General features: G+C 44.4%; 1 protein-coding gene across 1 annotated transcript in view; it reads left to right on the plus strand.

Moving 5' to 3' along the window:
- LOC146181245 (phospholipid-transporting ATPase ABCA3-like) overlaps window positions 1-25,688 on the plus strand; it is a 102,253-nt gene that overhangs the window by 55,541 nt on the left and 21,024 nt on the right. The window contains exons 13-21 of the mRNA XM_084575732.1: window positions 7,233-7,492; window positions 9,057-9,159; window positions 9,856-9,965; window positions 14,709-14,809; window positions 18,129-18,408; window positions 19,984-20,154; window positions 20,901-21,097; window positions 22,418-22,714; window positions 24,242-24,367. Coding sequence (XP_084431858.1) covers window positions 7,233-7,492; window positions 9,057-9,159; window positions 9,856-9,965; window positions 14,709-14,809; window positions 18,129-18,408; window positions 19,984-20,154; window positions 20,901-21,097; window positions 22,418-22,714; window positions 24,242-24,367 — 1,645 coding nt within the window. The remainder of the gene's footprint in view (window positions 1-7,232; window positions 7,493-9,056; window positions 9,160-9,855; window positions 9,966-14,708; window positions 14,810-18,128; window positions 18,409-19,983; window positions 20,155-20,900; window positions 21,098-22,417; window positions 22,715-24,241; window positions 24,368-25,688) is intronic.

Here is a 25,688-nt window from a genome sequence, read left to right on the forward strand (position 1 = left end):
TGGTGGCGCACGCGCTGCTGTGGTGTCTCGGAATGAATTCTAATTTTTCCACTGAATAAATAGAATAAATTCGACAAGTACTCTTTTGCCCGCTCTGTAGCCGCATCACACCTGGCGCCAAAACTGATGCCAATTCACACAATAATCTAGAGGGATCTTTTACGGTGAGATTTACTCTGGTTTATAGCACAAACTCAATACCGCATGAATTGAAGACTGCTGTACTAATAAATGCTCTAATTAGGTACAACTATGAGCTGCCTGTAATGCTGTTTAGAGCCCCAATTATGAAAACAAGAGCTGCCACCAAAAACCTGCTTAATTTGCCGCCCTGTCATAATACATATGGCCAGAGACTAGTAGAGTAAAATGGCGTCAGTATATGGAATGAACTGCCCATTGATATAAACAAGGCACTAATTTACCGCGTCATTAAAACATATCTAACATGCCTCTCTTGAAATGTTGAAATGATCACCTTTGTACATATGAATGGTTGTATTATGCCACTCAACATGATGGACCAACTTGGTAATACCTGCTCAGCTTATACGTCGATGGTTTGTATTCTATAAGAAAACCGCCTACCACAGTTATTATATATGCTAATCGTTTTGACCCATTCAATAGCCTTATCTGCATGGGTACAAAAAACTTTGTGTGTAACAACTGAAAGCTACTGAGGTTCAGAGTTAGAAAAAAAAAAAACAAAGCTTAAGCTCTACAACGAATAAAATTCAAATCAGCACCGCTTTTTAAAGAAAAACCTCGGTTGTCGGCTCATTGAGGCAGGCACCAGCAATCACAGGGTGCGATACCTGTAATGTTTTTTATTTAATCGTTGATTTTGTGCTTTCGCATTATAGTGTCTATGTCATCGAACAGCGGTGTAAAAGAAACCACCTGCCAACAGCCACTTGAACGAAGAATTCTATCAATGAATGAAAGCTTTAGAAATCCTATTGGCAAGAAAAGGAGGCATTCCTTAAAAAGGTTCTTCCAGAGACAAACTTTCACCAACCTTACAGCATCGAATAAACGAATTAGAAAGCGCAGAATATCTTTTTGAAGCATAGCAGGTATCTCTCGAGTAGCGCAACATAAAACGGTCAATAGCTATTTGAATGAACAATTGAATCAATAAAAGCTTTGAAAGTCCATTGGGAGGGAAACGCGGCATTGCTTAAAAGTTTCAGGTGGTTGAAATTTTCGGAATCCCATCTCTGATAGCCTGAGTTGCTTTGGGGACGTTAAACCCAACAAATCAAAAGAAACCAAACCTGTATTTTACCATCCATCCTTCAAGAACCGAATAAATCAGACAGCATAGAATTCCATCTTTTTTTTTTTTTTTTTTGGGGGGGGGGTAACCTGCGTCCCTGGAGATGCACACCATAAACCCTCCTGCAGCAGCCACCAGCTACAGTCAGTTGAGGTTGTAAAGTAGGCAATGAACAAAATTGAAATACTTATCAAGCAGTTAACAGCGGCCGCGGCTGGTAGGTTCCGATCTGGAGGAAAGAAACTATGTCGTTGGCATATGCTGTGGCTGTGTTGGCTGGCGACATGTTCGAGTACTACTGATTGTTCGGCAGTTTGTGTGATGGCAGGACTCCAGTTGACAGGGCCCTCGGCAAGCAGAGTTGTAAACATACGAAGGCTGTCGATACGTTAAGGCTCCCAATGAATTTTCAGAATGAAAAACGTGTTAATTGGCATTGAATACTATATTTGGTAAGCTTAGGTGTTCCCCTATTCTTTACATAATGCCCGCTGAGGTGAATGCATTTTTACTTGCGGTGTACCAACTTCTTTATGCCTGGCTCGTAAAACTTTCCCGCCGCGCCGCCGAACTAGCTCACAACCTTTTCGTTCAGCCCCTCTCCGGTTAATAAATGCGCCCGACCCTGGTGTCTGTTCATTTCAGGAAAGACATGCTTTTCACTTGAGGCTTTGTCTGCGACGCAGGGCCGGTGGGTAACAGTAGATCAACGAAATTTGTTGATGAGGTTGTTTTTTTACACGCACGGCGTGCTGATGAGCATTGGCCTGATGGAAGCGCCCACCCTTCGTAAACGCGCCTCTACACTTGTTTTGAATCGCGCGGCGCAGACATTTCAACGTCTCGAAGTAGCGGTACGCATTGGTAGGTTTATTTCTACCGATAGGCATCAATTCCTACAATAACCCCTTCCGGTCCCAAAAGAAGCTTGCCATCACTTTACCGGCGAACAGTGTTTGGTTGAACTTCCGTTGCTTCGGCGACTCTGGATGTTGGACCCATGTATTGGACCCATGTAACAACTTCAGTGACCCGAGTGGCAACTGAGATTAAGAGTCATTCGCCATCGGTTTCATATGCCTGAAGAAATTTGCGGGCCGCTTCAACACGTTGCCTTGCACCCACCTTGCACAAGCCTTATTATGCCCTAATTTATCTGTCAACAATTTCACAATGTAGGTCCTGCTGACATCAGGGATCATCTCACAGAGATTCCTAACCGTCACCCTTATATTTTTCAGCATTGTTCCACTTTCATAATCGTTTCGTCCGAAACCGATGCTCATTCATCTCTGGAACCGCTTAGGAATGTGTAAAACGCGCCACTGAGAGGAGCAGCAGGTCCGAGTGCCACGCGGTAATGTGCATGCGCGCAACCAAAGAGGAGCAGCTGGCGGAGTTTATTGCTGGATAAACTTTATTGCCAAAAATTGGAAGCTCGAGTGTATCGCTCACAGCTAAATGGTCACAACTGTAAACAAGCGCACTTCTACTTTCGGCAACTGGTGCCTTCCACCGCCTCAAACGAATGACAACTCGACAGCAACATGCCAATAAATCACTGCTCTATTCAGGTTATCTCTATGTAGCATGACGCTCAGGCTAGAAATACAAAAGCGTTCCGAGAGCCCTGCAGAATATGCAGGGGAGAAATGGGAAAGCCAGAGCATTGCTGCTATACTCGATACGTCATGCGCTCGTTGTCAAAACACTTTAGTCGCTAAAGTCCCTCGTAACTTTTTCTTTCTTATCTACTTTCTCTTTTCTGTCCGCACAAGGCAGCGGAGGTGGGGATTTTACGAATCATTGGGGGTTAGGGGTAGTGGATTAGGAAAGAGCAGCAGTCCTCTGTCCAGTAGTCCGTTGGCCTCAGCAGCGGCTCCAGCTGGCTGCGCCAGCATGAGCTAGCGGACTGGCTTAGTTGGGGCCGCGCGTCCGCACCACCGTGGAAACCGCGCTTGATGTCACGCGGATGCCACGTGCTAGCCATGCGCATAACTGCGCGCGCCCAACTGCGTGTATAAATATGGGTGAGACACGGCGGTCGCAGCAGAGTCGTTTCGCATGGAAGAGGAGAGTCGGGCCGCTTCTTTGTGGCGGTATCGACAGGAGAGGCCTAATTCCTCGTATTCAGTCATAGTTTCTTACTCTTACCTAGAGGGAAAGCTGTGCTGCCGTCTATGGGAGTTTACATAGAGTTTCCAGACGCCCAGTTCAGCCACCATGGGCGCTCAAAGCATCATGGGCCGGAGAGCTACCGAGTGCAGAACTACAACTTTTGGCCAAAACTAATGCAAAGATAAACGTTGTTCTACCATAAATAATGTCCTAAGATTGAATCTTGTGTCTATAAATTGCAAAAAGATAGAGAAACAGCATGTCAGTGTGATATTTATCCAATATAAACGATGGCTCTTTCTCCTATTGGCTTAGTTTTGAGGACTACAAATACCAATATTTCGCACTTATTAGGCAAAATTTGAAACAGAAAAACGTTATAAAAATATTTATGGTTGTGCAATCACTTAAGGAAGTTTTTAGTGGCATTTCGGGAAACAACCATTTATTGGCGACGTCTGCTTATGCGCCTTCGCTACTATGGCTTTCGCGGTCTATGTACGCACCTTCAGATGATGATGATGACGAAAAAGAAGCATTGCAGTAACGCCACTCCACGTATCCGAGAAAAACCGACTGTCCCGCAACAAGTAACACACCGGGCCATGATTCTTAGCGCGCCCATAGTGGCTGAAGGGCAGCGCCCTCAGCTTTCCCTCTAGTTAGTGTAAGGAACTCTATGGATTCAGTAGTTCTCGCCTGAAAATTGACTATTCAGCAGATAAAGAATGAATACAGAAAGAACAAGCGAGCAGTACAGACGCCTCAACAGAGAGACTAACGTCTCGCCAAGCGGAGACGCCAGGATGCAGAGCCTAAGAGGCGGAACATAGCAGGTAAGATGGAGCCTTCAGAAGATGAAGGGAAGGGGGACTTCAACATTTAGGAGGACTCCTTTAGTCGTCATATGAAACAGAATTTTGACTTTAAAGTGGCATCAAATCCCAACAACGCAACCACACCACACAGTGGGTGTCTGCCACTAATCTCATATATCAAAGATAATCTGTACATTCAAAACTTTTGTCTACATTCAGTCGAAAAGGCCGCGTATTACTATACCGATCACCTGGCCGTCCTTCATTCTCTGCATGAAATACTAATAAATGATGTGTGATGAACAATTTCTCTTCATTGCTAATCAATATAAGCTCAATAGGCTGGACAACATGCCGAAATCAGAGGAATATAGCTCTTACTACGTATATCCTGGCATAACCAAGCTGAGCAACTGCCAATTGTTTTTTTTTTTTTTTTCGCGCAACATTCTTGCAATGCTCATTCCTTCTTCTCGATTTCGGCTAAATCTCAATAAGTCGAGTTAATAATTTTAATCTTCGAACATTACGAAGGTAGTGTTTAATAACATTTTTAAGATTACATTCGTTTATGCGTATTTTTTTTAAGCCTCCTTTTACCATTTACTTTCAAGATAATTAATCCTTCTTTGTAGTTCGTCCTCTGGGTTATTTATCTAGGCAATTTCATCAGCAAATTTCAGATTACTGAGATATTTATCAAATCGTATCCCTTGCTGCTCCCATTCTAAGCGTGAATACTTCCTCTAAGGTAGCGGCGAATAGTACTGATGCATCCTATGTCTTGCATTTTGCAGAAAACAACTAGAGTGGGTATTCAAACCATTAAAGCATTTCACTGCCTTTTCTAAGATGTTGTATATGGGACTTGCTGAATGTGCAGTGACTGTCAGAACAGCGTCTCCAGCACGTGTGTCGACGAGTGTGCGAAAAAACGTCGCAGTAAAGCTTCGGCTAAGAAATTTCAGGACCCACTGCTTATGTCTTCTTGTCCAGTAACTGCACAGCGTTACTCGAGGAATTGTCACAAATGTATAAGCACAGTTACCAGCTCCCACAGCGAGAGCCGAAGTAGAAGAAAAAGCTCTGGGTAAAGAAAAGAAACGAATACATTCTGGAAACGCCAATATGCATAGAAATGAAAGGGATATATATCGCTTGGTGGAAGCAGATGATAACAAGCTTAAGAAGTGTCTGCATATTACCTTGGAGATCTGGATAGCTGGTCGGTTTCTTACTGCGCCGTTGCAACTTATTTTTTCCTTTCGCGATTAATGATTTGCATTTATTTTCCTTTCAGCGTTTAGGTTTCAAGATAGCATGTTAAACTTATGACTGTAAGACTCTTTAGCATTTTATTTTTGTGCTGTATTTTGTAAGCTGTTCAATGATGCATTATGAAACATATCAGCCCCTCCTTAAGTGGCTCTGACATGAGGCTTTTCCTTTACATGAGCTCTCGTGGCACTATTTTTCTGGAACACTGCGCGAGTTCCTGATGGTTATTGGAAGGACACGTGTTGATGCCTTCAAACTATTCTGCTTTCGTTTTTCATCTAGCTCTTACCGCAATGGTTCCCTTAACACAGGTACTCAGCAATTTTGGGTGCCTTTGTTATCCAGCTCAAGGCGATCCTTCGTGATTACTCAATGAAAAGAACATCTTGACGATAAAGTCGGTATTTACCAGCAGGGTAATGGTTTTCAGTTTATTACGTCAGTCATCGCCTTTTTCTAACTTTTTGTAGTCCTCTTTAGGATGTTCTACATTGTAAATATTCATCCGCTCTGCTTTCATAAGTAGAAAAAGTGAAAACCGGCATTTTGGTGTGCCATCGTCATGCGCAGCCTTTGTCATTAATGGCCCAAAAACCTTGCTCTCCAGCCTCTTATTGGAGCTCTGGTAGCACTCCTGAAACATCCAAGTTTATAAGCAGTGACGATAGAGTAACTCCTACAGTCTAAAAACATCAAAAACTCCTATGTAACGCAGACGCCAGACATGGGTTCGAGGCAATCTACTTTGGCTGAACACCTTCGTCAAATGTAGTGCATATTTTTATCGCATCATGAGTTGTTCCTGAGTCCACATAATCGTATCTGGTAGCTTCACCACAGGTTTAGTATCTCATATAATAGCTATAAATAAATAAATATATATATATATATATATATATATATATATATATATATATATATATATATATATATATATATATATATATATATATATTATAGTTACTCTGGAAGAAGGCTAGGTCGAGACGGCAAGGTCGTGACGGCAAGGCCAGCAATGCCTCGTCTAGCGTTTTAATCCGATCACGAACACAGGCGCGTGCCGAAGCCGGCGCCGCAGGACGATGACGATGGTATGTACAAATGAAAGAAGATCTATGGAAGGCTCACAGAATCTGTCCGGGGGGTCGGAAGCGGCTAACCTGGCCGCTCCTAACTAACCGATGCACCGCGGCGCACAACCGGTTTGAAGCGAGAAACATGAACAATTTCAGTTCCATGGTGGCGTCGATCGGCTGGGGGATCAACAGGCGTGACTTTGTAGTTAACTGGGAGCGTTTGGCTAATGACCTCGTCGGGACCAAAGCAGCGGTGGTGGAATTTGTCACTAAGGCTCCGGGTGAGCAGTGGTGTATAAAGCAGTACTTCGTCACCAAGACGAAAAGAGACCACGCGATGCTCAGATTCGTAGCGACTCTTGCGGTCTTCCTGGCATGCTGCTGTGTTGAGGCGAGCAAGATGACGGCATCTGGCCAATGCCTGGCGCACTGACTTCCATGCTGTAATCTTCGGATTTTAGCACTTGAGATGGGTTAATTACTGTGGGTACCAGAATAACAACTTGACTGTGAGATGGCTAGTGTTTGAAATACACTGGCCGTTACTCCTTTGATGTGCATTAGATTTGGCGATGTGGTCTCAGTATGAACTTTATTGAACTCCGGTCAAGACCTCAGCGCTCGTGAATGATTGTTGATTTTTGTCCGCGCTCGTCTCAGACTCCGCTGCTGATATTCGATGAGCCGACCAGACTGATGGACCCCAAGTGTCGTCATGAGGTGTGGGAGGTTCTCGCTCGCCTGAGCCGTCGCAGCAGCGTCCTGGTGACCACACAGAGCATCGAGGAAGCAGACGTGCTCGCCGATCGCCTCATCGTGATGCGTGAAGGACGGGTGGTTTGCGCCGCTTCGCCCACCTGGCTGAAGAAAAACTTCGACTCGGGCTTCTTCCTGCGCTTCACCAAGCTGTCTAACTTCAGGTGCTGGGCTTCTATACTGAGTGGTGACCAATAATTTTGTTATTTTGCAGTCCATCGTCCAAGAACTTTGTGTATTGTCGTTCATAAACGCGCATATAAGCAAAATCATTGGTGATGCCCCTACCATATCCTTGGAAAAACTGAGGGAATGTAGTTCACCATCAACGTTATGCATAACCTTACGTCGGTGCAATGTGGCGTCTAGAAACCTGTCTTTCTACTGGTTGGAGGTCACTGAATTTATCACTGTGTACAAAGTACAGTACAGTCCACTCTTAAAGGGAACATGAGAGTTTGTGGATATAGCGCTTTACAGAGCACTCCCCAGAGAATCGGCGAGAAACGACCGAATAAGGTGCATTCTCAATAAGCACGACCGGCGGATCTTGCCGTGCATGCGCATGGTACTGACTGTTCTCGCCAGCTGTCGGCGGCAGCGTTTTGCAAAGTGTTGTGCCATGCAGTCTCACGCTCTATTTACCAAGGTACCGTACTGCACGTCCAACATGTGCTCCTTACTAGCTCTCTGGACAGCTAGCACCATCTACATTAGTATCCAACTTTTTCTATATTCTGCGAGTGCTTGCCAAATGAGCTCCATCACAATCTTATTCTTCTTGTTATTTCCTTTTCATTGTCCGGATCTGCGGTTACTACCTGTCCTAAGTAGATATATTCGCCTACTACTTCCAGTGCTTCGCTACCTAACGTAAACTGTTGTTCCTTGCCGAGGCTATTGAACATCGCCTTAGACTTCTGCATATTGATTTTCAACGCTACCTTTCTACTTTTCCTGTCTAGGTCACCAATCATTTTTACAGTTCATCTACTGAGTTATTTAGCAAGGCAATGCCATCAGCAAATCGCAGATTACTGGGGTATTTGCCATCTACCCTTATCCCTAACTGCTCCAATTCCAAATCTCTGAATACTTCCTCTAAGCAAGCTGCGAATAGTACTGGGGAGATCGTGTCTCCTTGCCTAACACCTTTCTTTATGGGAATTTTGTTACTTTCTTTGGCAAGCACTCGCAGATTATGGCTAGCAGCTTACCGGCATCACTCAAGAGGAAAGTATACAACGGTTGCATCTTACCTATACTTACCTATGGGGCTGAAATGTCGAGGCTAACCAAGAGGGTTTTACTTAAGGTAAGGTCAACACAGATGGCTATGGAACGAAAAATGGTAGGGGTAACATTAAGAGATAGGAAGCGTGCAGAGTGGGTCAAAGAAATATCTCAAGATAGTGATATTCAAGTGGAAATCATGAAGAAATGGGCATGGGCAGGACATGTAGTGCGAAGAGAGGATAACCGATTGTCCCTTAGGGTAGGGTAACAAACTGGATTCCAAGGGAAGGAAAGCGTAGCAGGGGGCGGCAGAACATTAGGTGGGCGGATGAGGTAAAGAAGTTCGCAGGGGTGAAGTGGATGCAGCTAGCACAGAACTGGGTTAATTGGAGAAATAGGGAAGAGGCCTTCGCCCTGCACTGGGTATAGACCGGCTGATGACGATGGTGATTTTTTTACATCATCTCATGGGCTCTCTATATTGTGCTGTAGGGAATCGGCCGTGAAAAAAGTGGTCCGATATCACATGGGCCCAGTTGAACCGAAGCGCGTCACCAAGATCGAGATGGTATTCAACCTGCGCGACTCTCTCCAGGTAAGGCATAGCTCCGTCACGTACGTTTTACCACGCTCTCACATTACGTAACAATTGGAAGAACGCCACATGTTCTTAACCCGTGTGACATAAAGAATGACGACGCTATGGACAGCGCGAAATCGCGGCATCGTGTGCACGACTTCAGGAAAATACATAGCGGTAAGAACACTATCTCTAATTCGGTGCCAGCTATGTAAGCTAGTTTCAGGAGACCAAATCCTTTGTCTCTAGCTTTTCTCTAGGTCCCATTTTCGCTAGCTTCTCAGCCATCTGCCAATGCCCTCTGAGAGGAAGAGGGCGCCAAGAATCCCTACATTATCATCCTGCGAACAGAAACGGAAAGACTATTTTCAGTTTTCTTTCCTATAATGTAGCGCTTCATAGAGCGAGCCAATATTAAAATAGTAAGTATGCCTTATATAACCATAGTCTAGATACCTTGTTCAATAACTCTTACTACTCAACATACGTTGCACATTATCTCGATGCGAAGAAAAAGCTTGGTATTGAGCAACTTGCACGCGAAGTTAAACATGCGAATTAAACTAAAATTGGCGGCTCGTTGATATGTCTATGTAGTTTATACATATCATCTTTTGTGAATTATTGGGGGTATCTGTGGACTCGATAAATATAGATAAGCGAGCGGTAGCCTCGTTTTTTATTCTCCTCTTTCGTCTCTGGCCCGGGCAGCACACCTCCCGCATCGCCAGTATGCTGCACTACCTGGAGAAGAAGCGCATGGTTCTGGGCATAGCGTTCATGAGCATCACCTCATGCACGCTGGAGGACGTCTACATTAGGTGCGAGCTGATTTTTCGTACTCTCATATAGGAACTGTACGTGAATAATAAACATGCGATACTCTAACTCAAATTACCTGTATCAGCAATCTACCATACAGAACAGCTGCAGGCTGTGTTGGCGCTCGTTATAAAAGAGAGAATTGTCTTTAGCGTAATGATAACTCGTTTTCAAAGAAACAGGAAATGCATGCGTGCTCTTGCTCTTTCCATGACTTACTCACAGATAAAAATTGATTAAGCTATCGAAGGCACTTAGTGGGAGAGTGGGTGCTGATGGGCACGCAGCTTGTATGTTGGTACTTGCGCGGGTTGTAACGATGCTAATAACGGCTATGCGCTTTATTTATATTCTAACACTGGAATTTATTGAAAGGAACAGGACCTTCGAGATCAGCGACAAAATTTAGCCCGAAGTCTTGCAGGTAGAGCAAAGGCAATGATAGCAATGCCGCTGAACATAATGCTTATTTTGTTTTTATAATTCATGTATATTAAAAAATGTTTGCAACAACACCTGGTTTCTATCATTTGGTGAAGGACATGACTAACCACGTCTTGCCCCAAAACTTCTATTGGCAGGATATAGTTGCGCCACAAGATATTTAATTATTGTGGAAGTAATTTGAAGACATTAGCAGGCTTCGAGCCGCAAGTGTCCGCAATATGTGTAGCCAGAAATTGGTCCCCTCATGACATCATTACCAAGTGACATCATCAGTCACTGACGAGTGACAGTTGGAAATCATGATATAAGGAAGTATTCGGTTGTTTGGTGCTCGCCACACGTGCACCTTACGCATGGCGGGCCAGTATTCCTAAAGCATGACGAATACGTACAGCTTGGATTGCTGACCGCATAGAAGGCACTGCAGCGACGGAGGAAAATGCTTGTGTCACTGGCGCTGAAGGGTGTACCACACTGTAATGCTCCGTCTGCGAGGATACTATTTTTGATGACACCACTCGGCTGATTTCATCTTGCACCACATACGCACTGCAACGACGCTTGCGTGTGGATATTCGAAGTGGAATTTCGGGCATTCTTCCCGCACTACACTCCTCACAAGCTCTGGAGGCTCTTCAGTGGACATCGATATCAGCTGTAATGAGCGGCGACTAGAGAAGCCATTTGGCCGCACTTTATGCTCCGATACATATTCGCGTTACTTCCTTTGTAAACATAAGCGTGAAACAAGCAACGTTCAATGAACATGGCAACGTTTCATTCGGCTGTGAGATCTCGAGCGCAAAGCGAGTTCGTCCTTCCCTTTTCTCTCGTCGAAAATCTTCCCAGGTAATTAATGAAGATTCATGAATCTCAAAGCCGGTTTTTCGCTGAATCCTGCAGTGCAAAGTAGACGTTTTACAGCTTGTGCTCACCGTCTCACTACTGATTGAAGTTTTCCACACGGTCTAAGCTGGCCAGTCTGTCTTCAACGTTTTCGAACATGTCATTGTTAATGAAGGCAGGCAGTAAGCGAGTTGCGTGCAGGAAACATGGCGTGACAGCTGCAGAAGGGTGAAAAATACTAGGAGCACTTTGGACCACTGAAGTACAATTATGCGAAAGCATCTCTTTAGCGGTGGTCCGAAGCCTACAGTACGACCCCTCTTTCTCTTTTTTCACTAAAACTGTTGCTTGCCTCTCAGACGACTTACCATTCAATACAGCTAATCTGGAAACCAGCACATTCCTCCCTTCCTGGTAATGAGGCTGCCCACAATTTCGCCCGAGAACTCGTCAGCCGGGTGACGGGACAACCCCTCATGTGGCGAGCGAGGAACTGTATGGTTTGCTATCAATAAATTACACTACACTTCCGTCATACACGTACCCTATACCCTCCGGGACACAAATCTCTTACAAAGGCACACGAGGTCACCTAGAGAAAATTACAGACGCATTTTTTTTTCCAAATCCAATCACCTATGCTCATGCATACGCTGCATTATATACCCCTTACTATAACTTATGCATTCAGAGGGCCACCTTACACCACATACTATGGCCATGCCCACGAGACACCCCTTCGTGGGATCTACAGCTGCTCTCCACCTGCGAGCAGTGGGAGGCCGCTATGCTCAGCACGGACCCGATAATCCAACTGCGAGCCATCGGGTGCGCAACCCAGGCCGCCAGAGCTCAAGGGCTCCTGGCTATCTAGCGCAGAAACTCCTGCCTGCCTGACTTCCTCAAATAATAAATGTTTATCATCCTCCTCCTCCTTGGAGAATTGTGACAGATACGGCGCTTTTCTTTCCTGTAAACCAAATTGAAACGTCGCTGATGCCTGCTGTGCTGCGTTTGTTTCTATATGCTCTGTGGTGCGGCGTTCGAGGAAGCGCCAAATGAAAGGCGCCGCACGGACTCCTGGATAGAACGCCCGGCGGTGTCAGCTTCCTAAAAGCGGGAATCGCCTGGTTACCTCACATTCCTTCATGACGTCACTGTCGATGACGTCATAGTAACACTCATTTCAAGGAACAATATATTACTGCAGCACTGACGATGTCATAATTTCAAGGCACAACATAGTATACCACCAATAACGGCATCATTTATTTCATGTTATGGCATGCTACACCACTGATGACGTCAATTATTTCAAGGCAGAACAACATACATCACTGATAACGGCATCAAACTAAAGTATTACGTACGGACGGACACGATCGTGGCCGCGAGCATAAGGAATTAAAAACTTTCACCTTAATAATGTTGGTGCCCGTGGCAAATGTCATGACTCTTGCAGTGTTGTAAGGCTGAAGAATTCAGGCTGTAGACCTCGCAAATGGCGACTTGCCTTGTGGACGGTGTTGCGTCCAAAGAAGAAGTAACGTCAAATGTGCCTTCGAAGTATACGCATGGAAAGAATGGCATACCTCCTCCGAATATGCCACCCTCAAAGAGCCGAAGCAGCCAAGATGGCTTTTTTCAGACATTCTGGAGAATGTGCAAGGAAGCAGCGAGCCAGAGGAAAGACGAACAGCATAAATAGGGCGAGGCAGCGTGACAGCGAAATAACAACGGTTAGAAATATGACGATGTTTTGGCATACGAGGAAGAAGCGGTCAGTGGTGAAGGAAGGAGCACTCGCGCTAGGCGCGCCAAAATTCATTTTTCTCGTCGCAGTTCATCACGGTCTCTTCACTAATTTACCACCCCGTAACATTAAGATGGAGGTGCGGGTTGTGTTAATCCCACCATGTCCTTGGAGCTTCGGCACAGAGCCTCTGTGTGTATCGGCAGCATTTTCCTGGCAGGCACTGCCCGTCTCTGTCACAGCCGCCATACTATATTCGCTCTCGCTATCCTCTCCTGCCCCTTCCCCTGCTCCGACCACAAGACAGAAGTAGAGGCATGTGACCCGACCCATATAACCTCGTCGACCCGAGGCGCCTCTCAGACCTGATAACACGACGAGCTAAAGACCCTGTCCAAGGCCCCAGTGACCCTAAACGCCAGCACATGTAAGCACATTGCCCCGCTTGTGCCATCTGACGCGTTCCTGGAGATGATCCATGTAATCTTAGGGACCTATTCACCGAAAGCTTCCTGGAGAAAACCTGGTGATCCCCGAAAGCTTCATTCGGGGATCACCATGGTGGCAAGCTGTTTCTTTTCTTCTCTTCTATCATCATGCATCAAACCACGCCAATTGTTAAGTTATGCATCAAATAGCCTTCAACATTCTTCTTCACGATTGGGACGATGGCTCGGCGGCGTCAGGTTGTTTTATGAAAGAGGAAGAAGCGGGCAGTGGCATGAGCAGGAGTACTCGCGCTAATCCTGGCGACATTCATTAAACTCATGTTATTGTCATCCGTATGGTCTTCCTTCCCTGCCTTGCCGCATCGTAACAATATTGACCTGAAGTATAAAGACAACCTTATCCTACATTCCTTTTTTTGACAAAATTAAAAATCTTTGCACTCTACGGATATAGGATGTTCAGCATCAAGAAGCACATGAACGAGAAAGAATCGGATTCAAAATTTTCCACCATTGCGCTGAAAGCTTGTGACGTCAGCACCGAGAACCACTATAGTACTGCCACCAATGTGCGAATAGTAGTCATTTCAAGCATAGGTTGCCTCCGTACAGTGCAGTTTGCTTTCAAGAATTGTCCCAGATGGCGATAATTCTGCCAAATTTTAATATTTTCTCTGTTTTACGCACCAGTGGTTTCTACTCACCAGATCCCAATAATAAATTAGCACACATAAATATTGTACTTATTGTGTAATCATAGGCATCTGGTAAATTATATTCCAGACAGTGAACATGCTAATCTAGGATGACTTCAATTATTTGAACATACAATAAAATGAATAATGACAACTCATTGTACGAAGCCAGTTAACTGAAGGGATTTTCGGTAGCTTGTTACCACAAATTGAAAACGTGAACATCACAAAAACAATAAATACAAGTCATTGTACCAAGCCAGTTAAATGAATATAGCAGAAGATGTGCACTTTGCACATCACTATACGCGCCTGCAAGCACAGCCCCTGTTCGCTTCATTTATTGCACATGCACATAATTTTCATAATTGCGCAAATGCGGCCCATTAATTCAGTCCTTCTCGTAACTGGCAACGTTTCCCACGCTTCTTACCTCAAAACGAAGTAATACCAACAAGATATTTTTAGTGTAAGTAGTTACACTCTACGAAGCTGGCCAAAACGATAAAATACCTATAGCATATCCACTCGACTTGCTGTTTTTGTTTTCAGTATGGTCACTGCCAGCGATCTGAAGGCAAAGGACGGCGGCGGCGACAATCGTGCTGCAAGCCCGCAAGTTCAGAACATGGATGCAGCAAAGGAGAAAAAAGGTGCGCGGTAAATCTCTCGCCGACAACCTTAACTAATCATCCAGCACTTGCTTAAGCTTTGAACTGCATATAGCTGAGCCGATAAATGCTTTAGATTTTTCTACGTTCCGGGTACGAATACATGTACAGCTAAGTCCCAATAGGCGCTTCTGACAGATGTTTGTCCGATGCAGACAATGTGTTCGAGCACATTTGTAGTGACATCGACTGAATGGAGTATACAGATACACCAAAAAAGGCTTTGTGGTCATAATAAATGAAACTGTGTATTTAATTTTGAAACATCTTTGGTACATGGGCGTCGACAGGGTGGTGCAAAAGGGACATTTGTCTCCGCACCTTCCTGCCAAACGCTATCCTCCACTCCTTACTCCCGCTGACATCTGTGATAATTCTTTTCTGGAATGTTTCCTTCGACACTAAGGGCCAAAAAGGCTTAAGGAAACGAATGCGTACCCCCTCCCCCTGCCCTCATGACGAAATCCTGTCGACGCCCATGGTTGGTTAGCTTTAAACGTCACCTATTTGGTAAGCACAAAACAGAGCAATGGAGACGAGGTTGGTATCGTCAAATATCCAGAAACAAATTGTAATATTCATTGTAATAATTGTAAATTGTAATAGTCATTCTCAAATAGCCTCGTCATATGGATGAGGGAAAGGGCACAAATGACCATATTGGAGAACGCTCCTTAGATATCGCGTTCTGTTCGCCTCACACAAAGAGCCTGCATGCTTGAACTCAAAGAGCGCAAAGGCGCGATCTTATTCTCGATCCGCTCATATGCGGTCCTTGGGTAACGAGTTACTCAGAGCAACGAGGAGCTACGTGTGGCGCATGCGGTCGATGCTTTGCACCTGGTATATAAGCTATAGCGATTATGATCAAAATGAAAGCTAATAATTATGTGCAGTTTTGTATTTCCCTCAGAGTCCGCTCCTATCTGCGCTCGTTTTGCATATACACGTATTGTACCGATGCGCAGCAGGAAAACATTGTCCTGGAAACGTGCAGTTATTTGAAATTCAAGTCGCGCTTAGTCTCGTGGATATATATAGGCTTTCCGGCCTGTCCGTTTCAAAGCGCGTAGCCAAACTTACGGTCACGATCAGCGACTGAGCACGGACGGCATCTCATATTCTCTTCACTATGGCATAGCCGCCGAAAGCGCCCTACAGCGATGGCGCAGAGCATGGTGCTGTGCAGCCAAAAGTGCGTTCCGGTCACGGAAAGGACATAGTTTTGTGCCTGCAACAGGAAAATACCATGAGGGAAGGCTCACTAATCACATAAGGTGTGTTTAGAAATTGACCAGAGAAAAGTGGGCCGCTCTTAATGTACTCTCACTGAGGTAAGGAAAATTTCTGTATTTGGGCTGGAGTCTGCGACAGCCCCCAACTTGCCTTTTAAAACACGTTTCCTGGCTTCTCGAAGAAACACTTTGATAGCAACCGGATGCACGGGAATTGCTGTTAAGCAAGGCATCGCCTTTAGCTTATTTATATGGCTAAACTGTTAATCGAAGTTAACAGTCTAACTTAAGCCAAGATATACTGTCAGCGATGACTGGAACATCCCGAAGCTACAACTCCAGTCTTGAATCCGAACTTGCTCGTGCAATTTAATCGCCGTATTCGTGAAGCTGCAGCAATCTGGAACTTGTACCCACCGAGCACGGATATATTTAGCGCTATTAACACCTACCGCAGAAAGTACCCAGGCTGTAGTATTTGCACCAAAGCCGCAGAGTGAGACAGGTACGCCACTCCATGAAGTTAAAAATCTTCTTAAAGTAAGCAAACAATTCCCGCCACCAATTTAGGTCTCGACCTTTCGAAAAGCCGCATAGGTTCCACACTACGGGTTAAAAACGAACCATGCAGCTTCGTTACCTTTGGCAGACGCTACATGTGTACAACGCATGCATTTGCGGTATGGCACGCAGCTATGGTGATGTTACACCAGGCGCTACTGTGTGGTCGTCGTTTTACTCAAGATCATAGTTTTCAAGCCACCTTAGTGAACTATTGCTCTCTGATTCCTTGAGTCTTGAAGTTTTATGTACAACTTCTGTATAAAGTTCAAAATCATTTTAAGGTAAGCAAACACTTGCCGTCACCTTTATGGGCCTTTAGACCTCTTGGAAAGCATAAAGACTCCAGACGGCGAGTCAAAAGCAAACCATGCAACCTGATTACCTTTGCAAACGGCTACATGCATATACAAGGCACAGATTTGGAGAAATGTAACATAAGTGTGGTGCTGTTACACAAGGTGGTAAAAGGGGGTCGCTTTAATACTCGAGATCAGTTTTCAAGGTACACTAGACAGCTACTTCTCACTTCGTCCCTTAACTGTTTAAGATCTAGTATGAATTCAGTGTAAAGGGCACGTAACGCACACATATACATTAAGGATATTTCATACCAGACAGGAAACTAATCAAATTCAATCGGCCTGCATATGAAATTGCGGATTCCATACAAAAATCGTAATATAGCCCTGCTGAAAGGATACATACATATGTCACAAACTGTAAAAGCGCGCTAATTTTTGTGCATTTTTCCACCATGTACTAGACTGCGCATTTCCATTATTTCAGTTTTGTATTCACTGGGAAATTGTGAAACCCTGAAATTCAGACAATCTAGATCATTACAAAATCAATCATGTCCATATATGATAGGTACGATCACCGTTTTTCCTATTCTTCTGCATCAACCCTAAATCTCACACCTCCTCCGTGTCGCGTCACATCAAATCATTAAAGTTATTGCAATTGCATGGATAATTCAATTTACCATGTAGAACCTAATCTGTACTTTACCCCAGATATTCCACGATCAACCAGGAATTATCATAGACCTAAAATTAGAACACACTATTTTTACCGTAGAGATAATCTCGAACATAACTTTTCCCCGCGTGCAATCGAACATTGACCCTCAATTTCTTCCTCAAGGATGTTTCTTCTAATATACTCATTATTAACAGCCATTGATGGCATATAAATATTTCTATTGTTATTAATTGTGTTGCTTTTGTTGCGTATCGCTTCCTTTCCTCCTTAATTTCAGAGCGTCTGTCGCACAATATGTCAAATGTGTGTGTAAGATGTTGAGTTTGCTTTGTACCTTGCCGCATTAGTATGTACTTTTCTTTAACATAGACCTACAATAGTCCCAGGAGGGACTTATATGCAAATAAATAACAAAGAAATAAATAAATAAAATGTGTACCATTTCTGCACCCCACTATGCAACCTTAAAGTGGAGATATGCTTAATGACTAGTGCTCGCGTACCCGTCCTTTGCGCAGATCTGGACTCCGTGAAGCAATTATGCACGGCTCGGTCGGCGAAGGTCGGCGTATGTAGTGTGCTACTGGCGCTACTTCGCAAGCGCACCTTCATTTGGAAGCGCGTCTTGTGGATCAAGCCTCTAACTGTGGGCATCCCCCTGGCTTCCATGCTGCTATTAGCGCTCTGCGAGCGCCACTTCGTGCCCACTGACACTTCGCCAGCCGCCTCCAGCTTCTCGTACGCGCCCGAGGAGTTCTTCGACACCTCATATGGATTCATTGAAGCAGACAATGCGAGGTTGGTGGCGTCTCCAATTATGAAAATATTCTGAAGTGTTTTAACGCACGTTCCACATCTTCACCTACTACAGGTTTCAAAAAGTCATTGGCAGCAACAAAGTATGAGCAGAATGTTCTATCGCTCCACTGAACAACAAAACCGTTTCTCTATAAAAACAATGCTACTATACGTTGCATTGCATACTGTACTATACGTTGCATACTATACCTGATTTGATTGTAAGCAAACATTTGAGCCCAGTCGATGAGCTCCCTCTTTCCCGCTCTTCCGAAAAGCCGCCCAGGCCCACCTGGCGACCATCGCCCTCCAGTCATCACGCCTCCACCTTTTTCCACCTTAAACCTCTAGAAGTTCCATCTACCACGCACTGAAAACACTCAGTCCATTAACTTTCCCCATCAACCCACTCATTTTCTACGCCACACGCAAGGGCGGCTCCCATTTGAAATCATGTATTCAAATTCATCTGCGCACTGCAATAGAAATCTACTCTGCTCCGCCCTCCCTCCCCAATTAACACCACTGTACAGACACCACAGTACTCTCCCGATAGGCAGCTGTCTACCAGCAGTATAGTTTTTCCTAGTAAATATACCTTCTATCTCAAAGTTCTAGCATGAAATATCTGACCTGGGCATTCAGTAAGTTGTTTGAATGTATTATTTATTGAGCCTGGAGGATTCAAATCCTTTATCTTTTTTTATCCTGTGATACAGGATAAATAACAGGTGTGGAGCCATTTCGCATTGCATCATTCCAGAGTTGCTTACCTTATACACTTTTGAACCATCAGCCGTAATCACGTTTGCCAATACGGGTCTTATGAATTGCAGAACGATGAGCTTAATAAGCACGAGAAGCTTTTACAGTGTGAATCTTATTCTCGTAGGTAAATCTGTGCCATTTCTGCAGCGGTTGGAGCTTCGCTGCAAAATCACTGTGTGTCCAAAGATAATTCATAGAAAAATACCTTCAGCATCACGATACTCGGAACCCAGATGACCTGTAAGAGGGCAAGACAGAAATAATACGAAAGGGCCCAATTGAATTCGTAAATTTATGCTAGTGAAGCCTGCTCGCTACTTCTAGTATGCACTCCTGTATGTTAACACTGTCGTTAGATAGGAGGTGAATGCATATTCCTCCTCTGGCAGAACACAAAATCAATACTGGTGGTGAAGTCATCCGGCTTGGAAAAGTCTGTTATGCAACCGGCCTGAATAGCAGTCGTAAAAACATGCACTCATGAACAAACTTGCCTTCGCTTTATCGCGGAGAACGTTATACTGAGTAGGGAGCTGTCAAGCGCTTTGAGTACACTTCCCTTTTGTATGGAATACTTTGGAAAAGTATATTGGTAAAGAATGCATTCCAATTTATTGTATCCGCATACCCCTGTTAGTAAATTGATTTAATTCATATTGACAATCTTGCCCGTTGATGGCATAAGTTTAGAGGACCCTTCTTGATCATGACAAAAAACTGATTAATCAAAATGCTATGTGTGAACCAATCTTTTCTGAGGAAGATCAAAGTAGTTACGGGTGAAAAAAACGGCGCCTGTGTTTGCAGCTTGCAGTTCGCCACCACTGCGCTGCTCCCTGTGATGTCCAATCATTCGGTGCGGGTCTTTTCGCCTGCGACAACTTTCGTTGAGCACGAGTTGCTCTTTTGGGCCCAGCAAAACATCTATGCCTACATTTTCGAGTACCAGTTTGGAGCGAGCATCTTCGAAAATAGCAGGTTTGGAACCATTGCGCATTGCATCCTTTCAGTCTTGCTTACCTTGTATACGTTTGTACCGTCGGCAGTAACAACCCTTTCAAATACGGGTCTTCTGAATTAGAGAACGATAAGCCTAATAACGAAGCCATCAGACAATAAAACGATGGAAACCATACTGCAAGATTCATATACTTTCTTCGCGGTGTTCTTGAATTCGAAGAAATTATTGTTTTATGGCGTAAAGATGAAAACGTAAAAAAGAAAAATAACCACAAGCCACCACTTCCCGAAGGCATGCATGCACGCCTTTCCATTCTCACTGAGCAGGCGTGAGCATCTTAATTGTCACTCCAGGCTTAAAGTGTTAAACTTCGAGATCACGAGCAATATGTCTCAAAAACAAATGCTCTTTTACAGTTATCCCTTTTCAAAAATACTTGACGGGAAATGCTCAAGAAGCAAATACCAGTGCGCCATTTTCACCAGTTAATTTCTCTGGAAACTAGAAACTGATTATACTCACCACTGCGTGTCGCTAGTTTAAGTGGTACCCTAAAGATAACTGTAGTATTGAATCCAGTTACCCTAATACTACAGTTACCATAAAGGTAACTGTAGTATTAGAGATGATTCAATAGCAGTAATGTGAACTGTTAGTAGTTACTACCTGAAAAGAAAAGAGGTCTAAAAGACATTGACTGCGTACAGATTTTTCACATTCCATATATTCAGAGCATAACATTGTTTTTCAACGCTCAATGCAGAGTGTTCGTGTGGTTCAACGGTCAATGCCCGTATAGTGCCCTGCTGTCACTGAACATGCTCAACACCGCTCTACTGAGGAACATCACGGGCCACAAGGGAGCAACAATCACTCTGGTGAATTCCCCTTTAGTCGACAAACAAGATGCCCCCAAGAAGGAGTTTGAGAGGCTTTACGGAAGAATCACTCTACAACCTCGTGAGTGGCACGTCATAGACAATCAACTGAACTGTGAATTGCTAGATATCTGTTGTGTACAGTAGCAGAATATCTCATGCGGATGGGTTTTGCGTACAGATTAGCAGGATTGCCTGGCTGGTGCAGGCAACTAAGGGCCAGAAGCGTGCCTTTCAGAAGCCTATTCCCAACAAGACAGCCAACTTCCATGCTTGAAAACATGTTGAGGAAAAAATGTGTGACGCCGGTCCAAAATAAAGAATTCACGACATTCGTACCTTCTGTCACCTTGAAGAGACAGAAGTCAGACTGCAGCAGTTATACCGTAATTTTGCGATTCTAAGCATCCCACTATTTAAGCATTCCACCCTCAGCCCCCCGCCCCGCCTGATTGAAAAAGAATGGAAAATGTTGCTTATGCAAACTTAGCGTTCTCTTTTTGCGAGGAAATCCACGTTGACAAGGTTGCCAGCGCGCTTGCTCACTCAGTCCGCGAGTCGGATCAGTCGGAGTCTCGAGGTTTCGTGGTGCGATATCCGGCTTCTGTGCTGCGGCTTTCCGTAACTCCACGACAGCTGGCCACACAGAGCGTAGAAAACACGACCGGCGGCCACTCGGTGGCAATCGGCAGATTTCGCAGCCCTCGCGGGCACGTGTTTCTTTGTCTGGTGTCAGCTGTTGGACATCGGTTAACAGAAATGGGAATATGTGTCAAGAGGTCTTCTAAAGCTTGAAGTTGAAGCGAACTGCAGGCTCGTCTGCAGGAGATTTGTGCCATCATTGTTTGTAAAATTACGATATTTCTCATGGCCTCCTTGCAATGTTGCCACCGCGAAAACGGGGGAGGGGTAATTTAGGTTTTATTAATATAAGCAGTACCATCTCCCCCCTTACTTTCGGGATCGCAATTAGGAAAAGGGTTTCGAGGAATCGAGTAAATATGGTAGTACCGGGAGGCACTCTTCTTGAAGAAAATCACCTTGCAGGAGTCCAGGTTCGCACGGTTCGAGAGAACTGCTCACAACCGTCGGAAAAGGCAACATGTGTACGAGGCATACAGCCCACAGTAGAAGCAAAAACCAAGAAATTGTGTCAGAGACGTAAATCTGGTAGGAATTGTGATGTTAGCACAGCACACTAGAGCCAACTCCTGTGTCAATGAACTGAAACTAGAAATTGCCTTCCTAATGCGCTGCACACATATCGAGTGCTCGCATATTTTACCTTCTTAAAAACTATGTCACTCCGTGTTATTCTCATCGAAAAAGAATATAAAAATGATTTGTACGAACCATTGGCACTTGCATGCGATGAACTCTTCCGGCTGACGATTTCGTGCAGGTGTCGATTACCTCGGACACGAGATCGATCTATTCACCACACGCAACCTTATCACTCGCGTGCTCTACTCCTTTTTCGTGTCCTTGGCGATGAGCTTTTACGCCGCGAGCCACGTGTTCGCCCCCATGGTGGAATGGAGCACCGGGCTGAAGCACCTGCAGCTCATGACGGGAATGTCGGGTGGCCTCTACTGGCTGGGCCACTTCCTGTTCGACGTGCTCATGGCGATCTGCAACAGCACCCTCCTCGTGTTCATCATATTCCTCAGCCACAAGGAGATCACGCTCGACTACCACCGTACGTCCTTTGGCCCCGCTCAGGGCACCCTCCCGCAGCCAACAGAAAAGCATTGCAATTATTATAGAAAAAGGAGGTGTCACCTAGAAGCAAGCCTCGCCTTTTCTCACGAGGGGAGACTATGCGAACTGCATTGCGCATTCGATTATTTTTACACCATAGTGCACCTTCTCTCCATTTTATTTGCAGGGTGATGTTCAGCGGCTGCGTTATTGTAGCTGTAGAAACAACGTCTTTAGGGAAACAATTTTAATGGCCTGCTTGTTTGGAGCTCTCTGCCTTAATTGGAATTTATGCTCTTGCTTTCTGAAGAGTTTGTCATCCGATTGTAATTTCTAGCGAGAGGTGTATTTAAATTTCGTGTCTTTTAAGGTTTGTCTTGCGTCTTGTCCTGCGTTGAGCTAAACTTCCTTGTATACATGTATCTATTCCCCCACTGCGCTGAAATCATGAAAAGGCGATCAAAACATCCATAATGGCAAAATATATATCGTACTTTGTTCTGGACGCCAAAACCTTATGGGAAAAAAAATAAGAAAAAAACAGGTTGCGACCACTGGAACTAACAAAAATCAAAACAAAAGGCGGAATTATGCTGGCATGTCACTCCCTCCTGGAACCGGCGATTGGAAACTCAGTTACTCCAGACGCTGAAGACTCGCCACCACGTACGAAAAACATTTCATGACAATAATTTGGCGGATACATTTGCCTCGGAACTGCGGCACCGAAGTAGTTTTATTATTACTCGTGAAATACGAGTGCACACATACCTACCGCAAGCATCCCCAACTATTTCTGCAGATGCATCACCCACTGTAGCCCACTGTTTGTTAAGAGGTTATTATAAAGCAGAATTACTCTGTTCATGAAAAGGTGACTGAATGGTAAAGAAAATAACTAATGTATTGCCTGTTCCTCGTGCCAAAACTAACCACCTATATTACGTTCACCGCTTTTTGTTGAACTGAATTCGATGCAGGAAGACTTAGACTTTGCAATAGTTTTAACTACGTAGGGGGCCAGAGTTTACTCTTGCCTGTTTTACAGATTTAATTATAGGTTATTGCAAATCGCTAGAGTTACGTTCTCGCGATTTCAACAAGAGAAAAGGCGGAGACGCGAATGTGTAATATTTTGTCTCTGACAGAAGACTGCCGCTTCTACAAAGATACAGTGTAAATCTGAAGACAGGCAACTGCTGCATTGTAGTACAATGCTACATATTACAACTAAGTCTTCTATTTATTTGCACCCCAACCTTTAATATAACACTGAATTTTCATTTCCCCGTGTCTAGACAATACAAGCTAGAGCCAGCCGCCTGAGGCAGTGTTTACAAATTTCCGAGAAAAGGCACTAATTTTTTTTAAGAAATCATTTTTCCCAAATAACAATCTTCACGCAGTAATCTAACACGACAAAAAAAGTGAAATCAGTGTGAGCGTGCAGCATATGGGGCACGCTGTGCCTAATCACAGAAGAAACGAAGCACCACCTGAAGGCTAAAAGCTGCACCACCCGCAGTTGCTATCCTGGCTCTGTTCATGGCCAACGCATTTTCAAGTATGCCGCTCGCATACCTGTTCTCGGGCCTCTTCCGCAATCCCACCTGGGCTTTCTCTTTCTTCGCCCTCGGGCTGTTTCTTGCAGGTGAGTGTTCTTTCATATCTGACTTTAAAGAGCTTCCCCAGAACACTAATATTTCCTACCGTAACCATGAACCTGCGTCTGCCGTCAAAAGAAGCCTTCTGCGAATGTTGTTCCGTAGCACTCTCCTCCCTGAAGGCTTTTAAATGTCTGGGTTCTTTCATAATTTGATTTTTATATTGATGTTTATGCCGAAACTTTTTGTAACGACCGTTTTCAGTATATATAAACTAATTAATAGCTCTCTTTCAAATAGACGCTGAATATAAGCGAAATATTGAAAACTGAGTTTGATTATGTGATGTGCCTCGAAACATTTTGTATGCTGTAGCAATGATCGCATTACCTGGCGGCCACCTTGAATTTGAGAGTGACGGAGACGCGGGAGGAGAAACCGGCAAATTCAAGTAGTTGCTCAAAACATGCATGGCTCCTGCAGGTGTTAGATGCTGGCTCCTATGGCCATTAACTGACTCGACGCAGGGCTGCTTGACGTCCCGTCCTGCATAGAGTGATTTCGCAGGCGCCGTCAGCTCGTGCCTCTCCTTTGGGGTGGGAGGCTGAGATCAGAATCAGGCTTGCGGTATCCTTGCATTTACTCCAGTGGATATATGAAGCAGGCTGGCTTTCGATAGGCTAGTCGGAAATGGCCCATATTAGCACTATCAACAAGCTGATTGAAAATTTTGTTGAATACAAGCAGTGTCTCAGTGGAGTTCGTAAAAATAGAAAAAAGTTATTTCAGGCAAAAAAAAACGTGGTAGTGAGTAATATCGGTGTACACGAGGCATATCTAAAAGTTATTCTTGGCTTGTGTTTTGGGGCTACACAACGACCAAAGGGCTTTGTGGGGATAGCGGTAGAACACTGACCAGGAGGTGTGTTACGCGAGGACATAGGTTTTCAACGCTGTTGTTCATCCCTTGTCTATAGGAGCAATGCACTGAACGTAATCGAGAATACGTAATGATTTTCAAATATGCTGATATTTTAATGATAGTCAACTGGGGGTTGCATGATTTTCGAATTGAAAACAATCGAAAACCTAATCTGGCAAGCAGACTTATAGGTGTAAAATAAACCGAGGAAATCTTAAACTAGTGACCAACAGCCTCAGACGAGAGCATCCAATTACAATAAGCAGGGAAGCATCGGAAGTTGCGTGGCAATAAATTTATCTAGTGTAGTTGGTGACCGCAATTGCGAACTAAAGAAGGGAAATGCCTGGAAGAGGACTGACTGAGTGCACCTGGTGCCCCCAGCCAACGAGATGAAGTTTAAGAAAACTGGCATGGGTTATCTCGACTAAACGGTATATTGTTCT

This window comes from Amblyomma maculatum, chromosome 8 (assembly GCF_055883805.1).
Source record: "Amblyomma maculatum isolate TAMU_Amacu chromosome 8, ASM5588380v1, whole genome shotgun sequence".
Classification (NCBI taxonomy): Eukaryota; Metazoa; Arthropoda; class Arachnida; order Ixodida; family Ixodidae; genus Amblyomma; species Amblyomma maculatum.